Source organism: Pinus tabuliformis, chromosome X, assembly GCF_031772625.1.
Source record: "Pinus tabuliformis cultivar Carrire ecotype Pingquan chromosome X, CPIR1, whole genome shotgun sequence".
Taxonomy (NCBI): Eukaryota; Viridiplantae; Streptophyta; class Pinopsida; order Pinales; family Pinaceae; genus Pinus; species Pinus tabuliformis.
The window spans coordinates 1,172,229,081-1,172,252,704 of record NC_142308.1 but is presented as its reverse complement, the minus strand read 5'-3'; the positions used below and the strand labels follow the sequence as shown (position 1 = coordinate 1,172,252,704).

At 35.9% G+C, this 23,624-nt stretch overlaps 1 protein-coding gene and 1 long non-coding RNA gene across 8 annotated transcripts; both read right to left on the bottom strand.

Moving 5' to 3' along the window:
• Positions 1–8,724: 8,724 nt before the first annotated feature.
• LOC149144092 (uncharacterized) lies at positions 8,725–12,017 on the bottom strand. The gene is made up of 3 exons (XR_016264030.1): positions 9,597–12,017; positions 8,903–9,484; positions 8,725–8,777 (listed from the first exon to the last, which is right to left on the bottom strand). It is a non-coding gene; the product is annotated as an uncharacterized LOC149144092 (long non-coding RNA).
• A 3,719-nt stretch (positions 12,018–15,736) lies between these two features.
• LOC149144091 (auxin-induced protein 5NG4-like) lies at positions 15,737–21,820 on the bottom strand. Of its 7 annotated transcripts, none has more exons than XM_089446404.1 (7): positions 21,441–21,820; positions 19,189–19,340; positions 18,626–19,100; positions 17,918–18,069; positions 17,355–17,829; positions 16,646–16,797; positions 15,737–16,557 (listed from the first exon to the last, which is right to left on the bottom strand). In XM_089446404.1, the coding sequence occupies exons 1-3, from the start codon at positions 21,459–21,461 to the stop codon at positions 18,833–18,835; spliced, it is 441 nt and encodes a 146-aa protein (XP_089302530.1). In that variant the 5' UTR covers positions 21,462–21,820; the 3' UTR covers positions 15,737–16,557; positions 16,646–16,797; positions 17,355–17,829; positions 17,918–18,069; positions 18,626–18,832. The 7 variants fall into 7 exon arrangements, with proteins under 7 accessions (XP_089302530.1, XP_089302532.1, XP_089302531.1 ...); XM_089446406.1 differs by having other exon boundaries at positions 17,451–17,829; XM_089446405.1 differs by having other exon boundaries at positions 18,722–19,100.
• Between the last annotated feature and the right edge of the window lie 1,804 nt (positions 21,821–23,624).

The window sequence follows — 23,624 nt, the reverse complement described above, 5'->3', positions numbered from 1 at the left end:
TGTTTTAGATCCGGTGGGCACCCAGACTGCAGGGGCATGAGGCTGAGATCCTCTACATGCCGTCAACGTAGTGACAGTTGTTGTGTTGCTTGCTGATTGCAAGTGCGGACACGGGATTGAGTATTTCTTGATGCTTGAAAGGAATTTTTCATTGAAGGTGTCAAGAAGGCTGAGGAACGCTGCCATCAAGAAGGCTGAGAAACACCACCTGTGATCAAATTTAGAGCCGGTAAGAAGAGGACGTGTTGCTGCGTGGTAAATAGTTGTTGCTATCAGCGTGTTTTTTTTATTGCATGCTGTGGAGGATCTGAATCCGTGGGTGGAGAGAACAGAATCTGTGGGTGGAGAGAATGCCAAATCGCATGGAGGGATCGATAAGGGGCCTGTGAGAACAACGTTGAAGCCGCATGGAGGAGGCAACTATCTGCGATTTCAATTTGAATCCATCTGCTAACATCTGGCCGGGACTGCGTGGTAAGCTGCTGGTGCGTGGTAAGAAGGAGGAGAAGACCGCAGGAGGCCGGAGACTTGTTGTGGAGGCTGCAGGTGGCGTGCAGAGATCGGAGGCCGTGGAGGAGGCCATAGGTGGTTGAAGGAGGCCACAAAGGTTTGTGCGATCTTGTTTGATCGTTGTGATTGAATCCAGTTTCCACCATCTTTATTTCCGAATTTGTAGGCGTGTACAAACCTCGTTTTTGATTAGTTTTTTTTAATCCCTGCCCCGCAGCGAATATGGTTATGGTCTTCGTGTTTTCTTTTGTTAATCCCTTTTTGGTGGCCCAGATGGAATGTGAAAGGAATTTGAAGTTTGTTATGGGGCTCTTTATTTAAGTTTTTTATTAAAGAATTCAAGTTTTTTTAATTCTTTAATTAAAGAAAAGGAGGGGTTCTTCATTTGATAAAGGGGGTGATTAATTTTTTTTTTTTAAAGGAAGGAATTGAAGTAATTCTTTCATGTGTTTGGAGGATTTGGGCTCAGTTTTTATTTTGGATCAGGCATTTGGCAGTTTTTTTTTTTTTTTTTTTAAGAAGATCCGGGGTTGTTTTTTTTTTAATTATTGGGGTTGAAGGTTTTTTATTCATTCAACATGAATAATCAATTAGCAGAAGCTTACCTCAATGAAAACAACAAGCTGGATGGATCCAATTACTTTGGTTGGAAATTCAAGCTACAAACTTTGCTTGAGGGACACAATGCATGGACAATTGTGAACAATGATGAAGTGAAATCGAACCTCGTTGCAGGAGGAACAACAACAACAATCCAAGACTGGGACAAGTGGGAGACTAAGGCGAGAATGCTCCTGAAATTGTCAGTCAAATATTGCATTATTCCCCATATCCGTGATTGCAAGATTGCACTAGAGATCTGGAAGATGCTCAAGGATCTCTATGAGGTCAAGAACACCAATCGATTACTTTTCTTGAAGAGCAAGATTCTCTCCATCAAGATGGAGGATAATGAGACAGCTGTAGCATTCATTTCGCAGATCAAGGAGCTTAAGAACAAGTTAGGTGACATCAATGAAGTTATGTCAAATACATATTTGGTCACAATTACCATGAATGGTATGACTGATGAGTATCGGATGTTCATCACTGGTTTGAATGCAAAAGAAAAATCCCCTGTGTTTGAAGAATTGATAGGGATCCTCATGCAAGAGGAGGAAAGGTGACTGACTCATAAACCTTAGAGTTCAGATCTAGCCTTAATGGCGAAGAAGAAGCCCTTTAGAGGAAAGACAATGCAACACAGAAGAGCAGCGCAACCCCACAGAGAAAGATGCCCTCACCTCAAGGTACGTCTTTCAATATAAATGACTTTGGGACCAAATGTTTTTATTGTGGTAGAACTGACCATATAGCCAGATATTGCATGAATAAGAAGTTTGATGAAGGTCAGAAAAGACATAAACAAAATGCATGTCATTTTGCTGATGAGGAACAAAGTCAGAACATCTGACTATTCATATCTGAATCTGTGCTTTCGGCTAAGGATGATGAAGCAGATACCTGATTTGTGGACTCAAGTGCATCTATCCATATGATAGGGAACAGACAGTGGTTTGAAGACTTCAAAAAGACCAGCAGTGGAGCAAACATATATCTTGGCAATGATAGAGGGTACCAAATGAAAGGTTATGGTAATATTCTTGTTGTTTTGCCTGATGGAAATATTAGACATATTCATAATGTGATGTATGTACTTGGGATAAAAAAGAATTTGATCTCTGTTTCTACTATAACTGATCAGAATCTCAAGGTAGAGTTTTATAAATCATATTGTGTTATTAAAGATTTGTTGGATAGTATGAAGCCTATTGCATCAGGTATTCGTGTGGGAGGATTGTACAAGCTAAATGTCAAAAGCGCACCACATCAGGCATTGACATCATCTACCATGACTACAATGGACTTATGGCATTAAAGGTTCGGCCATATTAACTTCAATGATCTGTTGCTTTTACAAAAAAGAGGTATGGTTGAAGGTCTTCCTATTTTAAAACCTATTCATATTGATTGTGATGCATGTGCACTGGGAAAGTTGCACAGAGATGAATTTCCTGTGAATGCTGATAGAAGGAAGAGAGATATACTCGAGCTGGTACACACAGATTTATGCGGGCCTATGTAGACAAGATCGTTAGGCGGTGCATATTATTTTTTACTATTTATTGATGACTGTACTAGATTTACTTGGGTGTATTTCCTTAGGAAGAAGAGCCACACTTTTGAATACTTCAAGGAGTTCATAAGTATGGTTGAAAAGCAGACAGGTAAAAGCATCAGGATTCTCTGCTCAAATCAAGGGGGGGAGTACAAGAAATCTTGTGTTCTCAAATACTGCAAAGATAATGGGATACAAAAACAGTTTACAGTACCCCACACTCCTCAACAAAACGGGGTTGCAGAGAGGAAAAACAGAACCCTTGTGGAGTGTGCTCGCAGTATGTTAAAAGGTAAGAATCTTTCTAATGGGTTTTGGGTTGAAGCAATTAATACTACAATATATCTAAAGAATAGGAGTCCAACAAGAAGTTTAGATTTTAAAACTCCTTTTGAAGCTTTATTTGGTTATAAGCTTGCAGTTAAGCATTTGAGAGTTTTTGGCTGTAAATCCTTTGCCATGTTCCAAAGGAAGATAGAAAGAAACTAGATTCAAAGGCCATCAAATGTATCTTTGTTGGGTATTGTACAGAATTTAAGGCTTACAAACTGTTTAATCCCTCTACTCATAAAGTTTTTGCAAGCAGAGATGTAGTGTTTCATGAGCAGGTTAATGAAGGAAGCCATGAGAGTGCTAATGAAGAATGGCACGTGCCCTTGTTGGTGGAAGAAGGAAGTGATGAATCAGGTGACAGCAATGAGCAGCAGCAGGAAGGGAAAGAAGATGATGTAGCTGTCAAGCCAAGTCTAGAAAATGATGATCAGACAAGGTTTGAAGCTACCCCACCACTCAGGAGATCAGGTAGGAAAGCTCAGTTGCCAGCAAGATATAGGGAAAATTCTTTTATAACTAGTATGATGAATGTTGTTGAACCCTCTAGTTATAAAGAAGCTAGTCAATATAATGAATGGAGGGCTGCTATGGAAGAGGAATATGAATCAATTCTCAAAAACAAAACTTGGGATTTAGTTAAACTACCTAAAGGCAAACAACCCATAGGATGCAAATGGTTGTATAAGCCTAAATTTAAAGCAGATGGGAGCATAGATAAGTATAAATCTAGGCTGGTTGCAAAGGGGTATTCGCAACAAGAAGGCATAGATTATGATGAAACATTTTCCCCTGTAGCTAAATTAAACACAATCAAAATGATAATTTCTTTAGCTACTAAACACCATTGGATGATTCACCAGCTAGATGTTAAATCTGCATTTTTAAATGGGGACTTAAAAGAAGAAGTCTACTTAGTGCAACCTGAGGGGTTTGTCAAATAGGGGGAAGAACATTTAGTTTGCAGGTTGAAGAAAGTGTTGTATGGACTAAAACAGGCACCTAGGTCATGGTATGACAAAATTGATTCATTTTTCCTGCAGCATGGTTATAAAAGGAGCAAAAATGACCCTAATCTTTATACCGTGTTTGATAAAGAGGGAAGGATTGTTTTGATTTCTTTATATGTAGATGATCTAATCATTACAGGGAATGTTGATAATCTCATTAAAGAAATCAAGGAGAAGATGTCACAAGTCTTTGAGATGAAAGACCTTGGAGAGCTACATTACTGTTTGGGTTTGGAAGTCTGGAGGGATTTTGGACAAACTTTTCTGTCACAGAGTAAGTATGTCAGGAGCTTACTAGAAAAGTTCAGAATGGATCAGTGAAAAGCTGCAACAATACCTTTACAGCAGAATTTAGAACTTCAGAATGATGATGGATCTAAGGAGGCATATGCGATATTGTATAGACAGCTAGTTGGGAGTCTAATCTACTTGAGTACAACTAGGCCTGATTTGGCGTATGTAGTTAGTGCATTGAGCCAATTTATGTCAAATCCCCTTGAGAGCCATTGGGTTGTAGCAAAAGGTGTTTTAAGGTATCTTCAGAGAAACTTAGATTTTGGTATTGTTTATACTGATTTGTGTGATGTTAGATTTACAGGTTTTTTAGACTCTGACTGTGCTGGAAATGTACATGACATACAATGCATAACAGGCTATGCATTTATCCGGGGTCATTACATGGAGCAGCAAAAAGCAGAACACAGTATCCTTGTCTTCTGCGGAAGCTGAATATCAAGCTATGTGTGCAGCAACATGTGAAGTAGTTTGGTTGAGGAGACTTCTCCTTGATGCTGGAGAAGAACAGAAGGTTGCAACAATGATCAAATGCGACAACCAGAGCTCCATCAAACTTGAAAATAACCCAATATTCCATAATAACGCAAAGCATATCGGTACATAGTTTCATTTTGTCAGGGAGAAAGTTCAGTCAAAAGAAATCCATATTGAGTATTGTAATAGTTATGACAATGTTGCTGATATTTTTACCAAACCTCTTGGTAGAATCAAATTTGAGTTGTTTAGGGAAGTGTTAGGCATATCTGTGAATCCATTTCTCCATTAAGGGGGAGTGTTGAGATTAATGTAGAACTGGCTTAATAGAGTAACAGTTCAAACCGAAACCTAGTTTAGGATTCTGTTCCTGTTTTCTAGGAGTCTGTTCAACTTCCCTAAATGAGTGTTGCATTTATATATTTCTCATGTAATCGATTGTAAGGCAGAGCGTGTTCTGCACTGGCAGTCTTACAGGTGGCGTTTCATACCTGTAAGCTGCTCAGTTGATTTAATAAAAGTTTGATTGACATTTTGACAATACAATTGCAAAGGAATCATCAAAACCATCAACCCATGAGAACATATTTGAAAGCCAATAAAAAGACAAAATGTGTACTTCATTCACAACACTTTGCTTCCTTTCCCAGTTGGCACGTGCTGTGCTTTGCTTCCTAAGTTTCACAGAAGGCTGGCGGTTGGTTCTCTCTTCCCATTATCTTAATCCATTCATCTTCAACACTCATTAAAAATGCTTCTCTAGTTGGCGATTTCATTTTATGCATTTAAGTCTGGTCACTAAACCTCTACTACCACCCATAATATCACATTTAGTGAAGAGACCTACAACTCCACTTGATTTTGACTTTGTTCACTTAATATGGTATCTCGACATCTCAATTCTTGAGATCGAAAGATTTTGGTTGGTGTTTACATATTGTATTAGGGTTTTTTCATATTTATATTAGAATATATATTTATACTATATTTTGTAGCGGAGGTAAATTTATAAAAAGTAATTTTATTGTGGTGAAATGTATATTTTTTAATTTAGTATTAGGAAGATGTGTAAATTTTTATTTTTATTTTTTTAAATTGACACATGTTATTTTTAAAATAAAAATAAAATATTTTTTAAATAAAAAATAAGATTGACTATAATAAAAACAAAAAAAAATATAAATATTTGATTAGTTTTAATTAAAAGCATTATAAAATAACAATAATCCTACTTTCACTTTGGTCGTTTACTTAGTTGTTAAAAGATTCCATTTTCACTTGTGGATAGAATAAAATATCTTGATATCTTGATGCCCATATAAAATAACTTAACATTACGCTAACTTAAAAAAAATTAAATTCAAAATATTTTATATTTTGGTTTTAAATGTAATGAATATGTATAATTCTTGTAATTTTTAAAAAATGTTTCAGTTTAAAACTTAATTGAACTTTTTGAATATCTATGTTAACTAATTTATCTCAATACTTCATTTTAATGCTAGGGAAAATAATAATTAAAAATGAAAAATTCAATTATTTTTCTAAAAAAAATAATCAAAGAGAGATTTATATTCAATACATATAAAAATTATCAATACTATCACTATTTTATATTTTAGTCTTTTAAATTTATAAATTTTTTTGGTTAATTTTATCCAAAATATTTAATTTCGTAACCAAATTAATAATTTTTTTTGGTTAATTTTATTCAAAATATTTAATTTCGTAACCAAATTAATAATTAAAATGAAGTAGAAAAATATCTTCTTCATTACCTTAAAAGATTGATTATAAAACTTTCCGATCCAACAAAATCAAAACGATAACAGTGTGAATCTTTTAGCCAAATTAGTAGTTAATATGAGCTAGAACAATATCTTCTTCACTATCTTAGAAGATTGGTTGCAAAACCTTCTGGTCCAACAAAATCGAAACGATAGGAAGTGTGAATCTTTTTGTGGTCGAAATATTCTACCTTGAGAGGATCAACGATGGAATCCTTAGGAAAATAATGAAAAGTCCAAGATGTGGTGGTATAGGTATGTGGTCAATGCAATGAATGTCCCATCAGAAAATGGATAGGGATGCATCGCGCATGCCATTGGTGTACTTTGACCACACAGTTTGACCTAAATTGCCTCGTCAAAAATGGCCATGCTTATCTAAATTTGGCTACAGTAGTCTAATCGCATAAGCGTAGTTTAACGAGGCGGAGGAGTTGCCCGGAAAGTTACGGAAATTCCAGTCATCTTTACAGAAAATCTGGCCAGGATTTTTGTAAATCCAAGTTATAGTTGTTAAACTTCAAAATTTTAGGTGTCTTAGACGTTGTCGATGGTGCTGAATCCATTTCCACCATCAAAAACACGATTCAAGAACAACATCTACAAAATTTTTTGAATTTTTTTATCCAGATTCCAGCCACTTTTAACCATCCCGGTAATTCCTCCACCTCATTAAACGATTCCAATCACATACCCAAACAAGTAGACCCTAACCTCATGCTTATTTGTCGAGCCCCTACTTTCTTGGTCCACTCTCGACTGATAGAGAAATCCTTGCACGCGTGCAATTTTGTCAGGATCGATGTGCCGATCGAATGAAATGAGACATACGATACAACACCACAAAATAGCATATAACCTCAGCCAGATATAGACGATATGCAGATCGTTCACAATAGATTTATATAAGGGGCAATTCTTTCTCTGGTTGTAGTTCGCAGAGGGTGATAACTAGCATTTGCACCAAATGTTGCAAAGGAAACGCCGTAAGGCATAAATTGAGGAGCAATGGCAACATAGGAATAGGAAAATCTAAATAAGATGCAGAAATGTGCATAAATTGAGGAGCAATAGTGACATAGGAATATGCAAATCTAAATAAGATGCAGAAATGTGCATAAATTGAAGAGCAATGGCGACATAGGGATAGGCAAATCTAAAAAAGATGCAGAAATGTAACAATCAACATCTGGGGACATTTGTCCCCACGTCGCACCTCCTTTAATAAAAGCTCTGTCACGATGGTGCACATGCAAGCCTATACAACTTGTACCAAATTTCAGTTCAGGATTGCAGTGACAACAAAGAGCCACCTAGAAAAATTCTTTGTTTCTGTTTGAGTTAAAACTGTTTTCATGGCGTACACCCAGTTTGGATACCAGCTGTCCAGAAGAGCACGTTTCATTGTATTTTCCTTCATTTCCGGTATAACCAGAATCACCACTGGAATTCACATGGAAAAACAATTCAATCTCTATCAACGCCATTAAATGCAATACACATATTAGATATAGGTGCAGAGTCTCTATCATCTCATGTTGGTAGAGGCAGTAAAAATGATTTCAATTATTGAGAAGTAAATCAGTCATCTAATCCAATCTAGCACAAAATTAACACTCATGGCATCCATCAACATCATGGATTGGTTAAATTTGCAGGTATGGATCCTCCCATATTTTGCTATTTCAGTGATCTAATCCAATCTAGCACAAAATTAGCACTCATGGCATCCATCAACATCATGGATTGGTTAAATTTGCAGGTATGGATCCTCCCATATTTTGCTATTTCTTGCTATTTCATGACCCTTCACAGTTTAAAAAATTGATATTTTATGGACGTTGTAATATTAGCAGCCAATCAAATTTGAAATGAATTAATACAATCAAACAGAATATGTAGCCCACATTTTGTCCAAATACGATTTGCAGGTTCTGGATTCATAAACCAAAGAAATTTGCAGGTCCAAAGGAGGCTCTTTGAAAATGCTTCGATTGACTTTGTAAGAATGTTGATATTCATTTGTTATTGTATTAAAAATGGCTGATTCGAGCATGTGAATCCTCACTTTGGGGGTCATCATGTCTCTTACATATGCAAATGGAAACTGATCCCGAGGATCGAAGATTTCTAATTCATTGAATAACAGGCAAGAAAATAGCTTTATTGGAAGGGTGTGCTTTCTCAATATCAGTGCAGTATCAGCCACATCTGTAATGCGAACAACAACACACAAAATCAAAAAATCAGTTACAGAGAGAACCAACCTCAAAACAAATCTCAGATGCTATCACACTAAAACTTCACCATAATTGAGCAAAGTTGAGTTCTCATACCACTGCTGTAGGAAGCTTTTCAGAGCTCCAAGGTTGCAAGCCATTGGCACAGTAATTGTCCATTTGATATCTCACAGCTACTTTGCTCCCCCACTTTCTCCATATGACTATAAAAATGGCTTCCTCCATGGTATGAGTATCACAGGGAAACGATAAAGAATACCAAATATAAACAATTACCTGGGAAAAGCAATAAAGGCCTTGTGTGTTGGGGGAACTGAAGGAGAATTGTCAATATGTCAGCTACAGAATATATCCATCCCATGTTATTAATTTATATTTGCACACAACTTAGAAACTAATTAGAAGCATATGTTAACAATAACATAGACAAACTTTAATGTACATTTCGCTGAATTTAACAATAGTATTGGCTTATTAGATTCTGTTTGGAACAACTTAGCAAATGAAACTGAAAATTTTGGGAGTTTTATATGCCATTTATGCTTTTTGTTTACCTTTGTTCTGCTTGTGCATTGCAAGTATTAGATCAAACTCTTTAAAGTATGTAGGTGATATAGAAGTTATCTCTATTCCACGTTTCTTGGCTGCATTCTTCATCTTGGGATCTGCAGGATCGCCCTTCAAATAATTTCAACATATTAATACGTGATACCTATTTATTGCAGTATAATACAAAAAAAATTAAAATACCAATTCAATTAGCCTTGACCCATGATAAGCTGGAACCTACTTCATTGTAGTCAATAGTTGCAGCAGAGTCAATTTTGAATGCTGATGTCAATCCCCTTTTCTGCACAGCATCACGAAATACAGCCTCTGCAGTGAGACTCCGACAAATGTTGCCTTCCAAGAACAAGAATAAAAAGAGATTATTTTCCTAGAGAGATTAGCAAATATTTTTTCAACTACTTAAGATATCTAAACTTGCAATGCTTTTATCATCCCCAATTGCAACAATAAGAGCCGATAACAAATCATTATCCTTGACAAATCAGATAATAATTTTTCCACAGCTAATAATCATTATCCTTCTTGACATTGATATGCATCACGGCCCTAAAAAAGAAATCATGAGCATTGAGATATCAACAGTAACTGGTTACTAGAATTTCTGCTTTGTAAAGGAATGAAGTAATGCATCTAGAATTTCTGCTTTTAAAGGACTGAAGTAATGCATAACTCTACATGAAATATTTAGTTACCATGAATTGGTAATTATTCTACAAAGTTTTTATGAAGAAGTTTATAGTGGATACTATCTCATGTGATTGTTCTTTTTGTTCCATTTTCTACTGGCAAGTTGAACTCATGATTAAATATTAAAAAATGTGTATGACTCCGACAAATGTTGCCTTCCAAGAACAAGAATAAAAAGAGATTATTTTCCTGGAGAGATTAGCAAATATTTTTTCAACTACTTAAGATATCTAAACTTGCAATGCTTTTATCATCCCCAATTGCAACAATAAGAGCCGATAACAAATCATTATCCTTGACAAATCAGATAATAATTTTTCCACAGCTAATAATCATTATCCTTCTTGACATTGATATGCATCACGGCCCTGAAAAAGAAATCATGAGCATTGAGATATCAACGGTAACTGGTTACTAGAATTTCTGCTTTGTAAAGGAATGAAGTAATGCATCTAGAATTTCTGCTTTTAAAGGACTGAAGTAATGCATAACTCTACATGAAATATTTAGTTACCATGAATTGGTAATTATTCTACAAAGTTTTTATGAAGAAGTTTATAGTGGATACTATCTCATGTGATTGTTCTTTTTGTTCCATTTTCTACTGGCAAGTTGAACTCATGATTAAATATTAAAAAATGTGTATCATTATAAACTCAACAACTTATGTAAACATGAAGCAGGCTCACGTATTTAAATAAAACTGAAATGCATCACTCAGCACTAAAAACAGAAAGATGGAAACCAAATCCTTAGCCCTGGATTCCACTAAAATGTTTCAGCTAGATTTAATGACTAAAGACACAATCATTGAGTGCAGAGAGCATAATGAGCCACACTCCTTGGTGACCAGCTCTGTTTTGAGTCTTTGACATGAAACTGACAACCAGAAACACACAAAAATAATCTAGAAAATACATACTATGGAGAGACCTTATGGAAGCAGTAAATTGACCATTGAACTCAGAAAGTTCAGGCAATTGGAAGTAGCAAACAAAGTGATCATGTCAAGAGTCAGACCCTTGTTTCAATGGCCCTCCGCACACGACAACCTTTGATTTGATTTCTTCCTTAGAAGCAGAAGGCTTATTTGATAAAGGATAAGCCCTAGTCCATTAAGATTGATCATCAAAGCATCTACTTTCAGGGGTTGTATGATGGGGAAAATAGTTGAGACAAAGCCAAGGCCTTTCTGAGGTGAGATTTCCCTTCCCCTCTCTTCCACATCCAAGGCTGGGCCTTGATGTAATGCTCCAACTTACGAGAAATAACTAGAAAAATACTAAACACATCAAATATAGAAAGGCAGTGTGGCTCAAAAGTATAATAATGATGAGACACATCTACATCTCTTTAGAAATAGGAAAATATCTCTTAATAACCAAAATATTGAAAAATCATACACAACTGTGTGAGAATGGCTATAATAATCTCTTGTATATAGTAATTAGGCCCTCCTTATTCATGAGGACCTAGTTCCTCGTTAATGTACCATTTCTTTATCTTGTGTCATCATGGCAAAGTTTTACCCTAACTAACAACCTCAGCTGCCCCGCAGCTTCCACCCAATAAAGAGTTGGCATTTAGCCCCTAGACTCCATGCTAATTTCTCTAGCAATTTTACTCAGATCAGATCTGGTTTTATTGTAAAAAATGCCAGGATTTTGTCAACAGTTGGTCCTTAAACAACAACGAAAATATTTAATAGTATTTCTGTGCTCGGTATAAATATTTAAGGCCGTTAAAAATATATTATCGTAGAGTTATTGTTGGTATGACTATTACTTACCTTGATGGGACTTTGAGAATCTGAAAACGTGTAGAGAACCGCAAACTGAAAGCTCTTGGATAAACCAAAAATATGTCATAGATGGAATGGCAATGGGCATGATAAGCAACGTGCCTATTGTGGCAATCAAAGCTATTCTACCTATGAGTTCCAAAATAAATCTAAGCATTGTTGTTTGATAAAGCTAACACCACTAATAGTCCCTGGGCAGCTCAATCGGTGGTGGATTTCCTATAAAGTCTTATGTAAAGTTTGTGGTCCAAAATCCTTAATTAACTTTGTGGACAGTGTGTGGGAGCGTGCATAAATTCACCTAAAAGTTATAGTGGTAGTAGTCACAATTGACTCCATGTCATGCGAATTCAAACCTGTACTCGGCTTAGTTGCTGATTCCTTTATATATATATATATATATATATATATATATATATATATAAAAGCAGCTGCTAAAACACTCTGATGATGTATCAAGGATCTAACAATGATAGGACAAGGGATAGCCATGCGGGTCTCTGCGTTGCAGGAGAACTTCAATAGAATTTAGACAACAAGGCACATAAGAATAATGCACAGCCTTTAGTGTCTATGTCTTTTTGTATTTTTGACAATTGGTTGTCTGTAACTAGCTTAACGGGTTGTAAAGTTGTTCAGTGATATCCACTAATTCTGTAAGCTTCACAATAGCAAGGTAAGGATGACAAAATCCCCTTGCGGGCACCTTAAGCTAGTTTGAAACTCGTCAGAGAGATGGTTGTCCAATTATGGACAAACGATGATAAATATGCAGCCTATCGTAGTAATATCATTTTGTACAAAAGTAGCCAAATGAGCTATCTTAATTTTATTGCGGTTGCACAACGTTGGTTGTTACCCTGCATTAGACCAGTTTAGCCTAATTGGTGGATTACATATATTTCTGTAGTAACTGTGTACTAAATCTCATTGGATGTTCAGGAAAAATGAACATCCTAAGTTTTAATAATCCTTAAATTAGAGGTATATATTGCAGTCATTTTTTTCATGTTTGAGTTGCACGGCTTTCAGCTCAAACTTAACTCTTTGATTATCAGGCACCCACCCTGCCTTGAGAGGTCACACCCATAACATTAATAGCCTAAGGGGATATTGATTCACTAGTGAGGTTGGCGAAGTGTTAAGCTGTCCCCCAAGCTTTCTCACTGTTGGCTACCCGATCCATATGGCACCAAGGAATGAGGCTAGGTGCAGATCTCAAAGGATTTTAACAGAATAGTTATCCCTTAGACCTGGCACCTCAGTCGGAGGATGCAGCCCCTCACATCATGTTTCTTCTTGAAACGCTCAAAAGGGTAGAAGAAAATTTCTATGTCCTAACCGGACGTTCGCTGGTATTCAGGCATTACTAAAATTTGCTCTCTGCAATCATTGAGTGCATTGTATAACTGTAAAATCTCCAGTGCCAGTTTATTATGATTTGTTCTAATAGAAACATAGATGAGAAATTTGGTCTGGGTTTTTAATAATATAGAAGCTACAAAGAACCTAGCTCCTTTAGTTGAATTGAATAGAACTACAAAAATTTAGTTAGCTCAAGTAAGGCATGATACAGAGAATTATGCTTGGTTTCAGGCTTTGGATACAATATACTATAAGCTTCTACAATTGGATGGCTGACAATAATGGTAGATGTTATGGAATCATCATTTCGAACAATGACCGATACCGAACTCACTCGTTGAATCATTGGATGGATGGTACTCACCAAGGCAAACAAAGAGAACTCCAAAAGGCTTGAAGGTTGCAGATGAATCAGACGCCATGGACCTCAATGCTTCTCTTCGTCCTCCTCGTGCTCCTCTTCGTCCTCCTGGTCTCCTGCAAGTTCGGATTAAACCTCCAAACTTTTGGCCTGAAATGAGATGATAAGTTGTGCTAAAAATGGGTGAATGTCATACATTTGTTTTATAACTATAAATTCTACTTCATCATTACAGAACCCACCCTTCAAATATTGGCATTTTCTTGTTGGAATATAGAGACATTCATGGAGTCGCAAGAGCAGAGCCAAAAGCCTCATGTCGCAATCTTCCCTGGGTTTGGGTCGGGCCATCACATCCCACTGCTCGAGCTTGCAAAGTGGCTGACTGTGTACCATGGCTTTTCTGTCACCTTCTTCACCGCCATATGGATGGACGGCTCTCCTCACCACATCCTACCATCTTCGTCAAGGGACATGATCCGCTTCATAGAGCTCCCTGATGTTCAGATCGAAGGGGATCATGCGCAGATGAACATTTTTGTATGCATGCCCTTACTATTGGAGAAAGCTAAAATATTAGTGCAAGATGCTCTCACATCCTTTTCGTTTACTGTCTGCGCTTTCATAATCGATTTTTTCGGTACACCCATGTTGGATTTCGCCTCAAATGAACATGGAGAAAACTCAGGTGAACAACATGCCGAATTGAGTGGTAACTGCCTAATTAACGCAAGGTGGAAGCGACTTGGCTGTAGATAATCTCTCTGTTGCAATTCAGAATGGCTATAATTGGCTACAAACTGCCATTGCATTACTTCCACGCTTTTTCTCTGCTTTTGTCAAACACTAATAATTGTAACCCTTGCACTATCAGAGTTTTATAGAGTTTAACAGTTGCAATTGCAAAAGAGTTGAAAAAGGACAACAACTCTGAAATTAGACATACAGAGAAAAAAATATCTGTTTCTGGAGATACAGGTAAAGAATTGCAGGAGGAAAAATTAACTGTTTCTGGAGATACAGGTAAAGAATTCCCGGAGGATTTGTTGAGTGAAATTTTTTCACGCTTACCTTTTCTGAGCATAAACAGGTTAAGGATTGTTTGTAAACGCTGGAATTATCTGCTCTCCAACCAAAACCAGGTATTCCGTGCCCCTGTTTTTTTAATAAAACGTGAATGCTACAATGGTGGGAGGGCTGCAGAGCTGTGGTGTGCGGAAAGAAATTCAGTTTTGTTCAAACTTCCGATGGAGTTTCAACCATTTCGTTTCAAGAACTTTAATCTTTTGCCTGAGATTCCTTCCAGTGATAATATCTTGGGTATGGCTGTTAAATCTGGGGTTTGTTGTGTTTGTGTCAGTGAAATCTTATGCTGTTACCATAATTGCACGGAGCATAATCTCTATATATGTAATCCTGCTATTGGGAATATGAAAAAACTTCCAAGGCCTTCACCTTGGATCTCTCGCCTCAGATTGCTGTCCTCTCTCATCCATCCACAGACGGTTTCCTTTTTCATTGCGGTTGGAATTCAACCATCGAAAGCATCTTAACCACCTCCAAAAACATAGAAAATGAATACTTAAAGAACCTTTAAAGACAAACTCTACACAAATAATTAATAATAACAATTAAGCGTAAATGATTAATAACTCCAACCCAGGATCTTGAGGAAACGACAAATATGAATGTGCTTTTAAACTAATCAATGTTAATAGGGTCTTAAAAAATGGTATTTTATTAGCTTTAATGAGGAAACCTGTAATTTAATTTATGTGGAATTTGAAGTCAAGGCTTTACTGTGCCAGTTTAACATAAACGAAGACAGTGTGAGTAAATATATATTGTGTGTGGGCAGCTTTAATGCTTCTTGAGGCTGGGGCTGCATGTCTGTTGGATCTATATACCTTCATTAATGGGTTACCAGATATGTTATCATTTGGATCTATATACCTGCATTAATGGGTTACCAGATGTGTTATCATTTATATTATATAAATTAGTGTATTTGTGCATTTCTGGTTACTCTGCAATGCTTAACTGAACAGATTGTCTTATCAGGAAAATCTCTGAAATATTTTAACTGTCATTACTTCTCTTATCCCAAAAAATGGATTTATTGATAAAATCATTTTAAGGAAACCTCTACCAAACTAAAAATTATTCTGCAATGCTTTACTGCAAAAACTTGTAATCCCTTTCACTGATCACACAATTGTCCAATTGGATGTGGTGAATAACAAACGCATTAGCGCTTGCTTTCTCACTGTGAAAGACAAATACAGAAAGACAGTGATATAGAAAACCAGTAGTCGGTGAACATAACACTCGTAGTATCGTAGTATATAAGTGTGCTGCTAGCAGCATGGTGGTCAATCAAAAACTTTTGTAACCCTATCATAAGATTAGGGTATATTACTGCCTCGTTTGAAAACAAAGGAAACAGAAATCTACACTTACTATATATTACAAGAAGGGAAACAAAATCTTACTTTCAGTGGATATGGTTATAACAGGCACACAGGCAGAAACCAATTATTAATATAAGCTCTTAAGCACATGTTTGGTGGCTTAAGATGGATACATACATCTGTAGATGTTTGCATGGATATTTTGCTAGACCATGAAAATTCATTAGTACTGTTTGCAGTGATACAAGCTGTTGTATTGTTGTGATGGGTTAGAGGGTTTGATGGCTTTTATGGCTGTGGCTCGTCTGAAGGAGAAGGGATATTAACAGTTTTGTAACTGGTGTCAAGGAGAAGAGGCTGGGTTAGGGACGAGGACGTATTAGGCTTGATGCCATTGCTGTTGTTGATGATCAAAGTTGCACTCTGATCCATATTGTCAGGTTGGTTCTCAGGCACCATGGACGATTTGGCCTGCAATAGTCCCAATCTCTTTTCTTCACTTTTGCCCCACAGTACAAGGTAGAGACCGATGATAATCAGAATTGCTCCAAATATCCTGCCATGGATGCAAAATTCACGTCATCCAATGAAACTAAAAATGATGAAACATGGCATATATTTAAAGAAATGTATAAGGAATATACCCTCCCAGATAGAATTGTTCCCCAAGAATGATAGATGCCATAATTGCAACAGCAATAGTTTGTACAGGTTGGTAGACTGCAACAAACACAGGCCCTCCTCTGTCAATGCACCATATCTGAACTGAAAAGGCAATACCAGAAGCAACGAATCCCTGCATCATCATAACAAATCTATGGTTAGAAAATGCTCTTGTGGCCTGTACCTAATAAAGTAAAATAATTCATCAGAACGAAACAAGGTACTATATAGCTGGGTCTTGGGTATATCAGGAGGTTATTGATAAAAATATAAATCTGTAAATATTAAGCACAATATAGTAATTATTGGTTTACTGTTTTGTCATCTTGTCCATTGAATATTATTTTATTCTTATTTAATGGACAAGATGTAAAGGACTGAACCAATCGTTAGCTTATTGTAGGGTGCTTAATATTTGCCACATAAACATCAATATTTATTATCAAATTTCTGATTGTTGTAACACTTATATTTCTATTTGGTTTATCAAATTTCTGATTGTTGTAACACTTATATTTCTATTTGGTTTTGTATTGGATTCAAAAAGTTAATTAATTGGAAAAATGGAAACTGTGAATCAATATCCAGTCTTACTCTCTTCAAGTATAAAATATTACTGCCTCGTTTGAAAACAAAGGAAACAGAAATCTACACTTACTATATATTACAAGAAGGGAAACAAAATCTTACTTTCAGTGGATATGCTTATAACAGGCACACAGGCAGAAACCAATTATTAATATAAGCTCTTAAGCACATGTTTGGTGGCTTAAGATGGATACATACATCTGTAGATGTTTGCATGGATATTTTGCTAGACCATGAAAATTCATTAGTACTGTTTGCAGTGATACAAGCTGTTGTATTGTTGTGATGGGTTAGAGGGTTTGATGGCTTTTATGGCTGTGGCTCGTCTGAAGGAGAAGGGATATTAACAGTTTTGTAACTGGTGTCAAGGCGAAGAGGCTGATTTAGGGACGAGGACATATTAGGCTTGATGCCATTGCTGTTGTTGATGATCAAAGTTGCACTCTGATCCATATTGTCAGGTTGGTTCTCAGGCACCATGGACAATTTGGCCTGCAATAGTCCCAATCTCTTTTCTTCACTTTTGCCCCACAGTACAAGGTAGAGACCGATGATAATCAGAATTGCTCCAAATATCCTGCCATGGATGCAAAATTCACGTCATCCAATGAAAATAAAAATGATGAAACATGGCATATATTTAAAGAAATGTATAAGGAATATACCCTCCCAGATAGAATTGTTCCCCAAGAATGATAGATGCCATAATTGCAACATCAATAGTTTGTACAGGTTGGTAGACTGCAACAAACACAGGCCCTCCTCTGTCAATGCACCATATCTGAACTGAAAAGGCAATACCAGAAGCAACGAATCCCTGCATCATCATAACAAATCTATGGTTAGAAAATGCTCTTGTGGCCTGTACCTAATAAAGTAAAATAATTCATCAGAACGAAACAAGGTACTATATAGCTGGGTCTTGGGTATATCAGGAGGTTATTGATAAAAATATAAATCTGTAAATATTAAGCACAATATAGTAATTATTGGTTTACTGTTTTGTCATCTTGTCCATTGAATATTATTTTATTCTTATTTAATGGACAAGATGTAAAGGACTGAACCAATCGTTAGCTTATTGTAGGGTGCTTAATATTTGCCACATAAACATCAATATTTATTATCAAATTTATGATTGTTGCAACACTTATATTTCTATTTGGTTTATCAAATTTCTGATTGTTGTAACACTTATATTTCTATTTGGTTTTGTATTGGATTCAAAAAGTTAATTAATTGGAAAAATGGAAACTGTGAATCAATATCCAGTCTTACTCTCTTCAAGTATAAAATATTACTGCCTGTTTGAAAACAAAGGAAACAGAAATCTACACTTACTATATATTACAAGAAGGGAAACAAAATCTTACTTTCAGTGGATATGCTTATAACAGCCACACAGGCAGAAACCAATTATTAATATAAGCTCTTAAGCACATGTTTGGTGGCTTAAGATGGATACATACATCTGTAGATGTTTGCATGGATATTTTGCTAGACCATGAAAATTCATTAGTACTGTTTGCAGTGATACAAGCTGTTGTATTGTTGTGATGGGTTAGAGGGTTTGATGGCTTTTATGGCTGTGGCTCGTCTGAAGGAGAAGGGATATTAACAGTTTTGTAACTGGTGTCAAGGCGAAGAGGCTGATTTAGGGACGAGGACATATTAGGCTTGATGCCATTGCTGTTGTTGATGATCAAAGTTGCACTCTGATCCATATTGTCAGGTTGGTTCTCAGGCACCATGGACGATTTGGCCTGCAATAGTCCCAATCTCTTTTCTTCACTTTTGCCCCACAGTACAAGGTAGAGACCGATGATAATCAGAATTGCTCCAAATATCCTGCCATGGATGCAAAATTCACGTCATCCAATGAAACTAAAAATGATGAAACATGGCATATATTTAAAGAAATGTATAAGGAATATACCCTCCCAGATAGAATTGTTCCCCAAGAATGATAGATGCCATAATTGCAACAGCAATAGTTTGTACAGGTTGGTAGACTGCAACAAACACAGGCCCTCCTCTGTCAATGCACCATATCTGAACTGAAAAGGCAATACCAGAAGCAACGAATCCCTGCATCATCATAACAAATCTATGGTTAGAAAATGCTCTTGTGGCCTGTACCTAATAAAGTAAAATAATTCATCAGAACGAAACAAGGTACTATATAGCTGGGTCTTGGGTATATCTGGAGGTTATTGATAAAAATATAAATCTGTAAATATTAAGCACAATATAGTAATTATTGGTTTACTGTTTTGTCATCTTGTCCATTGCATATTATTTTATTCTTATTTAATGGACAAGATGTAAAGGAGTGAACCAATCGTTAGCTTATTGTAGGGTGCTTAATATTTGCCACATAAACATCAATATTTATTATCAAATTTCTGATTGTTGTAACACTTATATTTCTATTTGGTTTATCAAATTTCTGATTGTTGTAACACTTATATTTCTATTTGGTTTTGTATTGGATTCAAAAAGTTAATTAATTGGAAAAATGGAAACTGTGAATCAATATCCAGTCTTACTCTCTTCAAGTATAAAATATTACTGCCTCGTTTGAAAACAAAGGAAACAGAAATCTACACTTACTATATATTACAAGAAGGGAAACAAAATCTTACTTTCAGTGGATATTCTTATAACAGGCACACAGGCAGAAAGCAAATATTAATATAAGCTCTTAAGCACATGTTTGGTGGCTTAAGATGGATACATACATCTGTAGATGTTTGCATGGATATTTTGGTAGACCATGAAAATTCATTAGTAAGGTTTGCAGTGATACAAGCTGTTGTATTGTTGTGATGGGTTAGAGGGTTTGATGGCTTTTATGGCTGTGGCTCGTCTGAAGGAGAAGGGATATTAACAGTTTTGTAACTGGTGTCAAGGAGAAGAGGCTGAATTAGGGACGAGGACGTATTAGGCTTGATGCCATTGCTGTTGTTGATGATCAAAGTTGCACTCTGATCCATATTGTCAGGTTGGTTCTCAGGCACCATGGACGATTTGGCCTGCAATAGTCCCAATCTCTTTTCTTCACTTTTGCCCCACAGTACAAGGTAGAGACCGATGATAATCAGAATTGCTCCAAATATCCTGCCATGGATGCAAAATTCACGTCATCCAATGAAACTAAAAATGATGAAACATGGCATTTATTTAAAGAAATGTATAAGGAATATACCCTCCCAGATAGAATTGTTCCCCAAGAATGATAGATGCCATAATTGCAACAGCAATAGTTTGTACAGGTTGGTAGACTGCAACAAACACAGGCCCTCCTCTGTCAATGCACCATATCTGAACTGAAAAGGCAATACCAGAAGCAACGAATTCCTGCATCATCATAACAAATCTATGGTTAGAAAATGCTCTTGTGGCCTATAACTAATAAAGTAAAATAATTCATCAGAACGAAACAAGGTACTATATAGCTGGGTCTTGGGTATATCAGGAGGTTATTGATAAAAATATAAATCTGTAAATATTAAGCGCAATATAGTAATTATTGGTTTACTGTTTTGTCATCTTGTCCATTGCATATTATTTTATTCTTATTTAATGGACAAGATGTAAAGGACTGAACCAATCGTTAGCTTATTGTAGGGTGCTTAATATTTGCCACATAAACATCAATATTTATTATCAAATTTCTGATTGTTGTAACACTTATATTTCTATTTGGTTTTGTATTGGATTCAAAAAGTTAATTAATTGGAAAAATGGAAACTGTGAATCAATATCCAGTCTTACTCTCTTCAAGTATAAAATCTCGCCAACAACACCATCCTAAATAATTTAGAATGAATATCGTGCACGAGGGTTTTATGCCAGTAATCTGTGTTTCCCAGCATTTAAGGGAGAAGGCTGACATTTCATACAAATGCAAACATACCAAGGTGCAAACATATTGAGTTTTCTGAGAAGCGTGGCCGCGTGGTACTGGTAAGTGCCATGGCATTGTCGGCCTTGGATTATGAGGGTGTGTTGAGGGTTTCCAAATCTTTAAAATGACATCCGTTAGACCAGCGGAATTAAAAATTTACATCCAATAAAATCTAATATACAAAATTTATATAGATTCAGATTCATTTATTCCCTTCTTTATCATTATTATCCGATCAAAGTGGAAAAATATGTCTGCGAAAGAAAATGTATACATACCTGTAACATGAGACGATCCATTTTTATTCTCTACAAGTTCTTCACCGCTCCTTTTTCTTCTGCAGGCTGGCAGATAAGCCTTGACCAACCAACACAATAACGGCCCTACGTTCCATATAAGCCTGTACAGAAGAGCATAAACCACTGTCTCAAACAAACCTGATGGAATTAACTTTACCGTGTTCTATATACAGAAGCCAACCGGTTCCTCTTCCGTTGGATGAAATCTGAAGCCGGAAGATCCATTAAAAACTCTGCCCGCAAAACCCTCACTGGGGATAAACGCTCATCAAGCTCCAAGCGCCTGGAGTGGGATGCCCAGAGACGCTGCCTGCTCAGCGAAATTCAGCGAGATTTGAAGCGACAAAAAAAACTGTCCAGAAAGAATATAAGAAACTAACCTAAATTACATCCAACGATCTGGAATGTTTCCATCGTCTAACATCGGATCTAATGGCTCAAACAATGACACGTGACAATTGGGAGAGTTGATTTCAGAGGGAAACGCCTTACGGCGTAAAAATCGAAAAAATCGAAAATAAATGGACAGTAATAATACATCTCATATCATGTAGATTAAATAAAATCATAAAAATTAATTATTTTATAATTTTATTTTAAATTATTATTATTATTAAGTATCAAAATAATTGATATATAAGATAAACATATATATATTTTAAGAAACATGTAACAATATTTTTAATCATGAAGATTCACTCCCATTTTATTATAGAAATTCTTAATTTATAAATATCTCTTGTCACAATACCATGGGTCAATGCTATGGTTTATCAATACTACATGCCCAATATGATATGTTGATATGAAATTTAGTTTAATTAATTAATTTGAGATAAATTAATTAAAATAACATAACTAACTTGGAGATAAATCTAAACCCTTGCTCTGTGAATACTACTAGGAATATGCTAGCACATTCCATGAGGGTTAAATTTGTACCATCCACCTAACAATTATTGATAATTAAATTAAAATTATAGAAGACATATTAACCCACCTATCAGTGTAATTAATGTGTAGTTATTAATGAACTTAGTGTAACATATTAGATGGTAAGAACACATATTGGGTGATATTTGTTCACCATTTCTAGTGCTGCTTATTTGTAAAAGGGATCACTGATGTTGTATGTAAGTCCTTACCTTGAGGATGCCTTAGGGGAGGTGTGTATGAGTATTGTATTGATATGAATTGGCTAGTTTTGTTGGGCTTATTTCTATAACAAAATTGACTTCCTTCCTATAAGAAATGTGGGTTAAGAAAAAACAAGCCATCTGGGACCTAAATGAAGGGTTGATTTGTACCAAAGTCACTCATCAAAATAATTAAAAAATCTTAAATCCCCTACTAATAGTGGTTAAAAACTAGACTCCCTTGTGTGAGAACCTTCAATATGTTTTTTTCAAACCCAAATATTGACTTATTGAAGATTGCCAAGGCTTGAATGAAAACCCACTAGCAATTAATGTGGGAATTTTGTACTTGGATAAGTTAAACCTTACTTTAAAAAGAGATAGGTTTAAGGATGACAGAATTAAAAGGGCCTAAGGACAAAGTAAGGTTTGATAAAAGGCTTTCTTTCCCTTCAACATACTTATAATATTTACTCATGGATGCTCCTTTGCTAGTAACTAGACACATATCTATTCTCTACCACAATTGGCTTATGAATTGAAATAAACAATGTTTCAAATGCTTAGGCATTAAAACACCATCCATACACATTAAAGCACCTCTTCTATTTAAGAAAGCCACACCCACCACTATAGTTGTGCTTAAATCCATTGTGAATAGTCACATGGGCATCTATGTGACTAGATTCTAAAAAATCACATGGGCATTGTCATTACTAGATTGAGAACAATCATGTGAACATCCACATGAATGAACTATAAACAGTTTCATGAACCCACTAAATATCCTTTTGGGGGTTTACTCCTTTTTTTGTAATATAATCTTGACATTAAATGGTGATGTGTAGGAGTCGATATTCAACATGTCATTCCATTAGCAAAAGTGGGATTACAGTGAAATATGGGATGGTATAGTGATCTATACCTCCTACTTGACAAGACATAATCCAATAAGGATTGTGGACGTTCTTTAAGTGCAATATGATCAACACCTAGGAGGAGCTATTAAATTTCCTAGTGATATTTT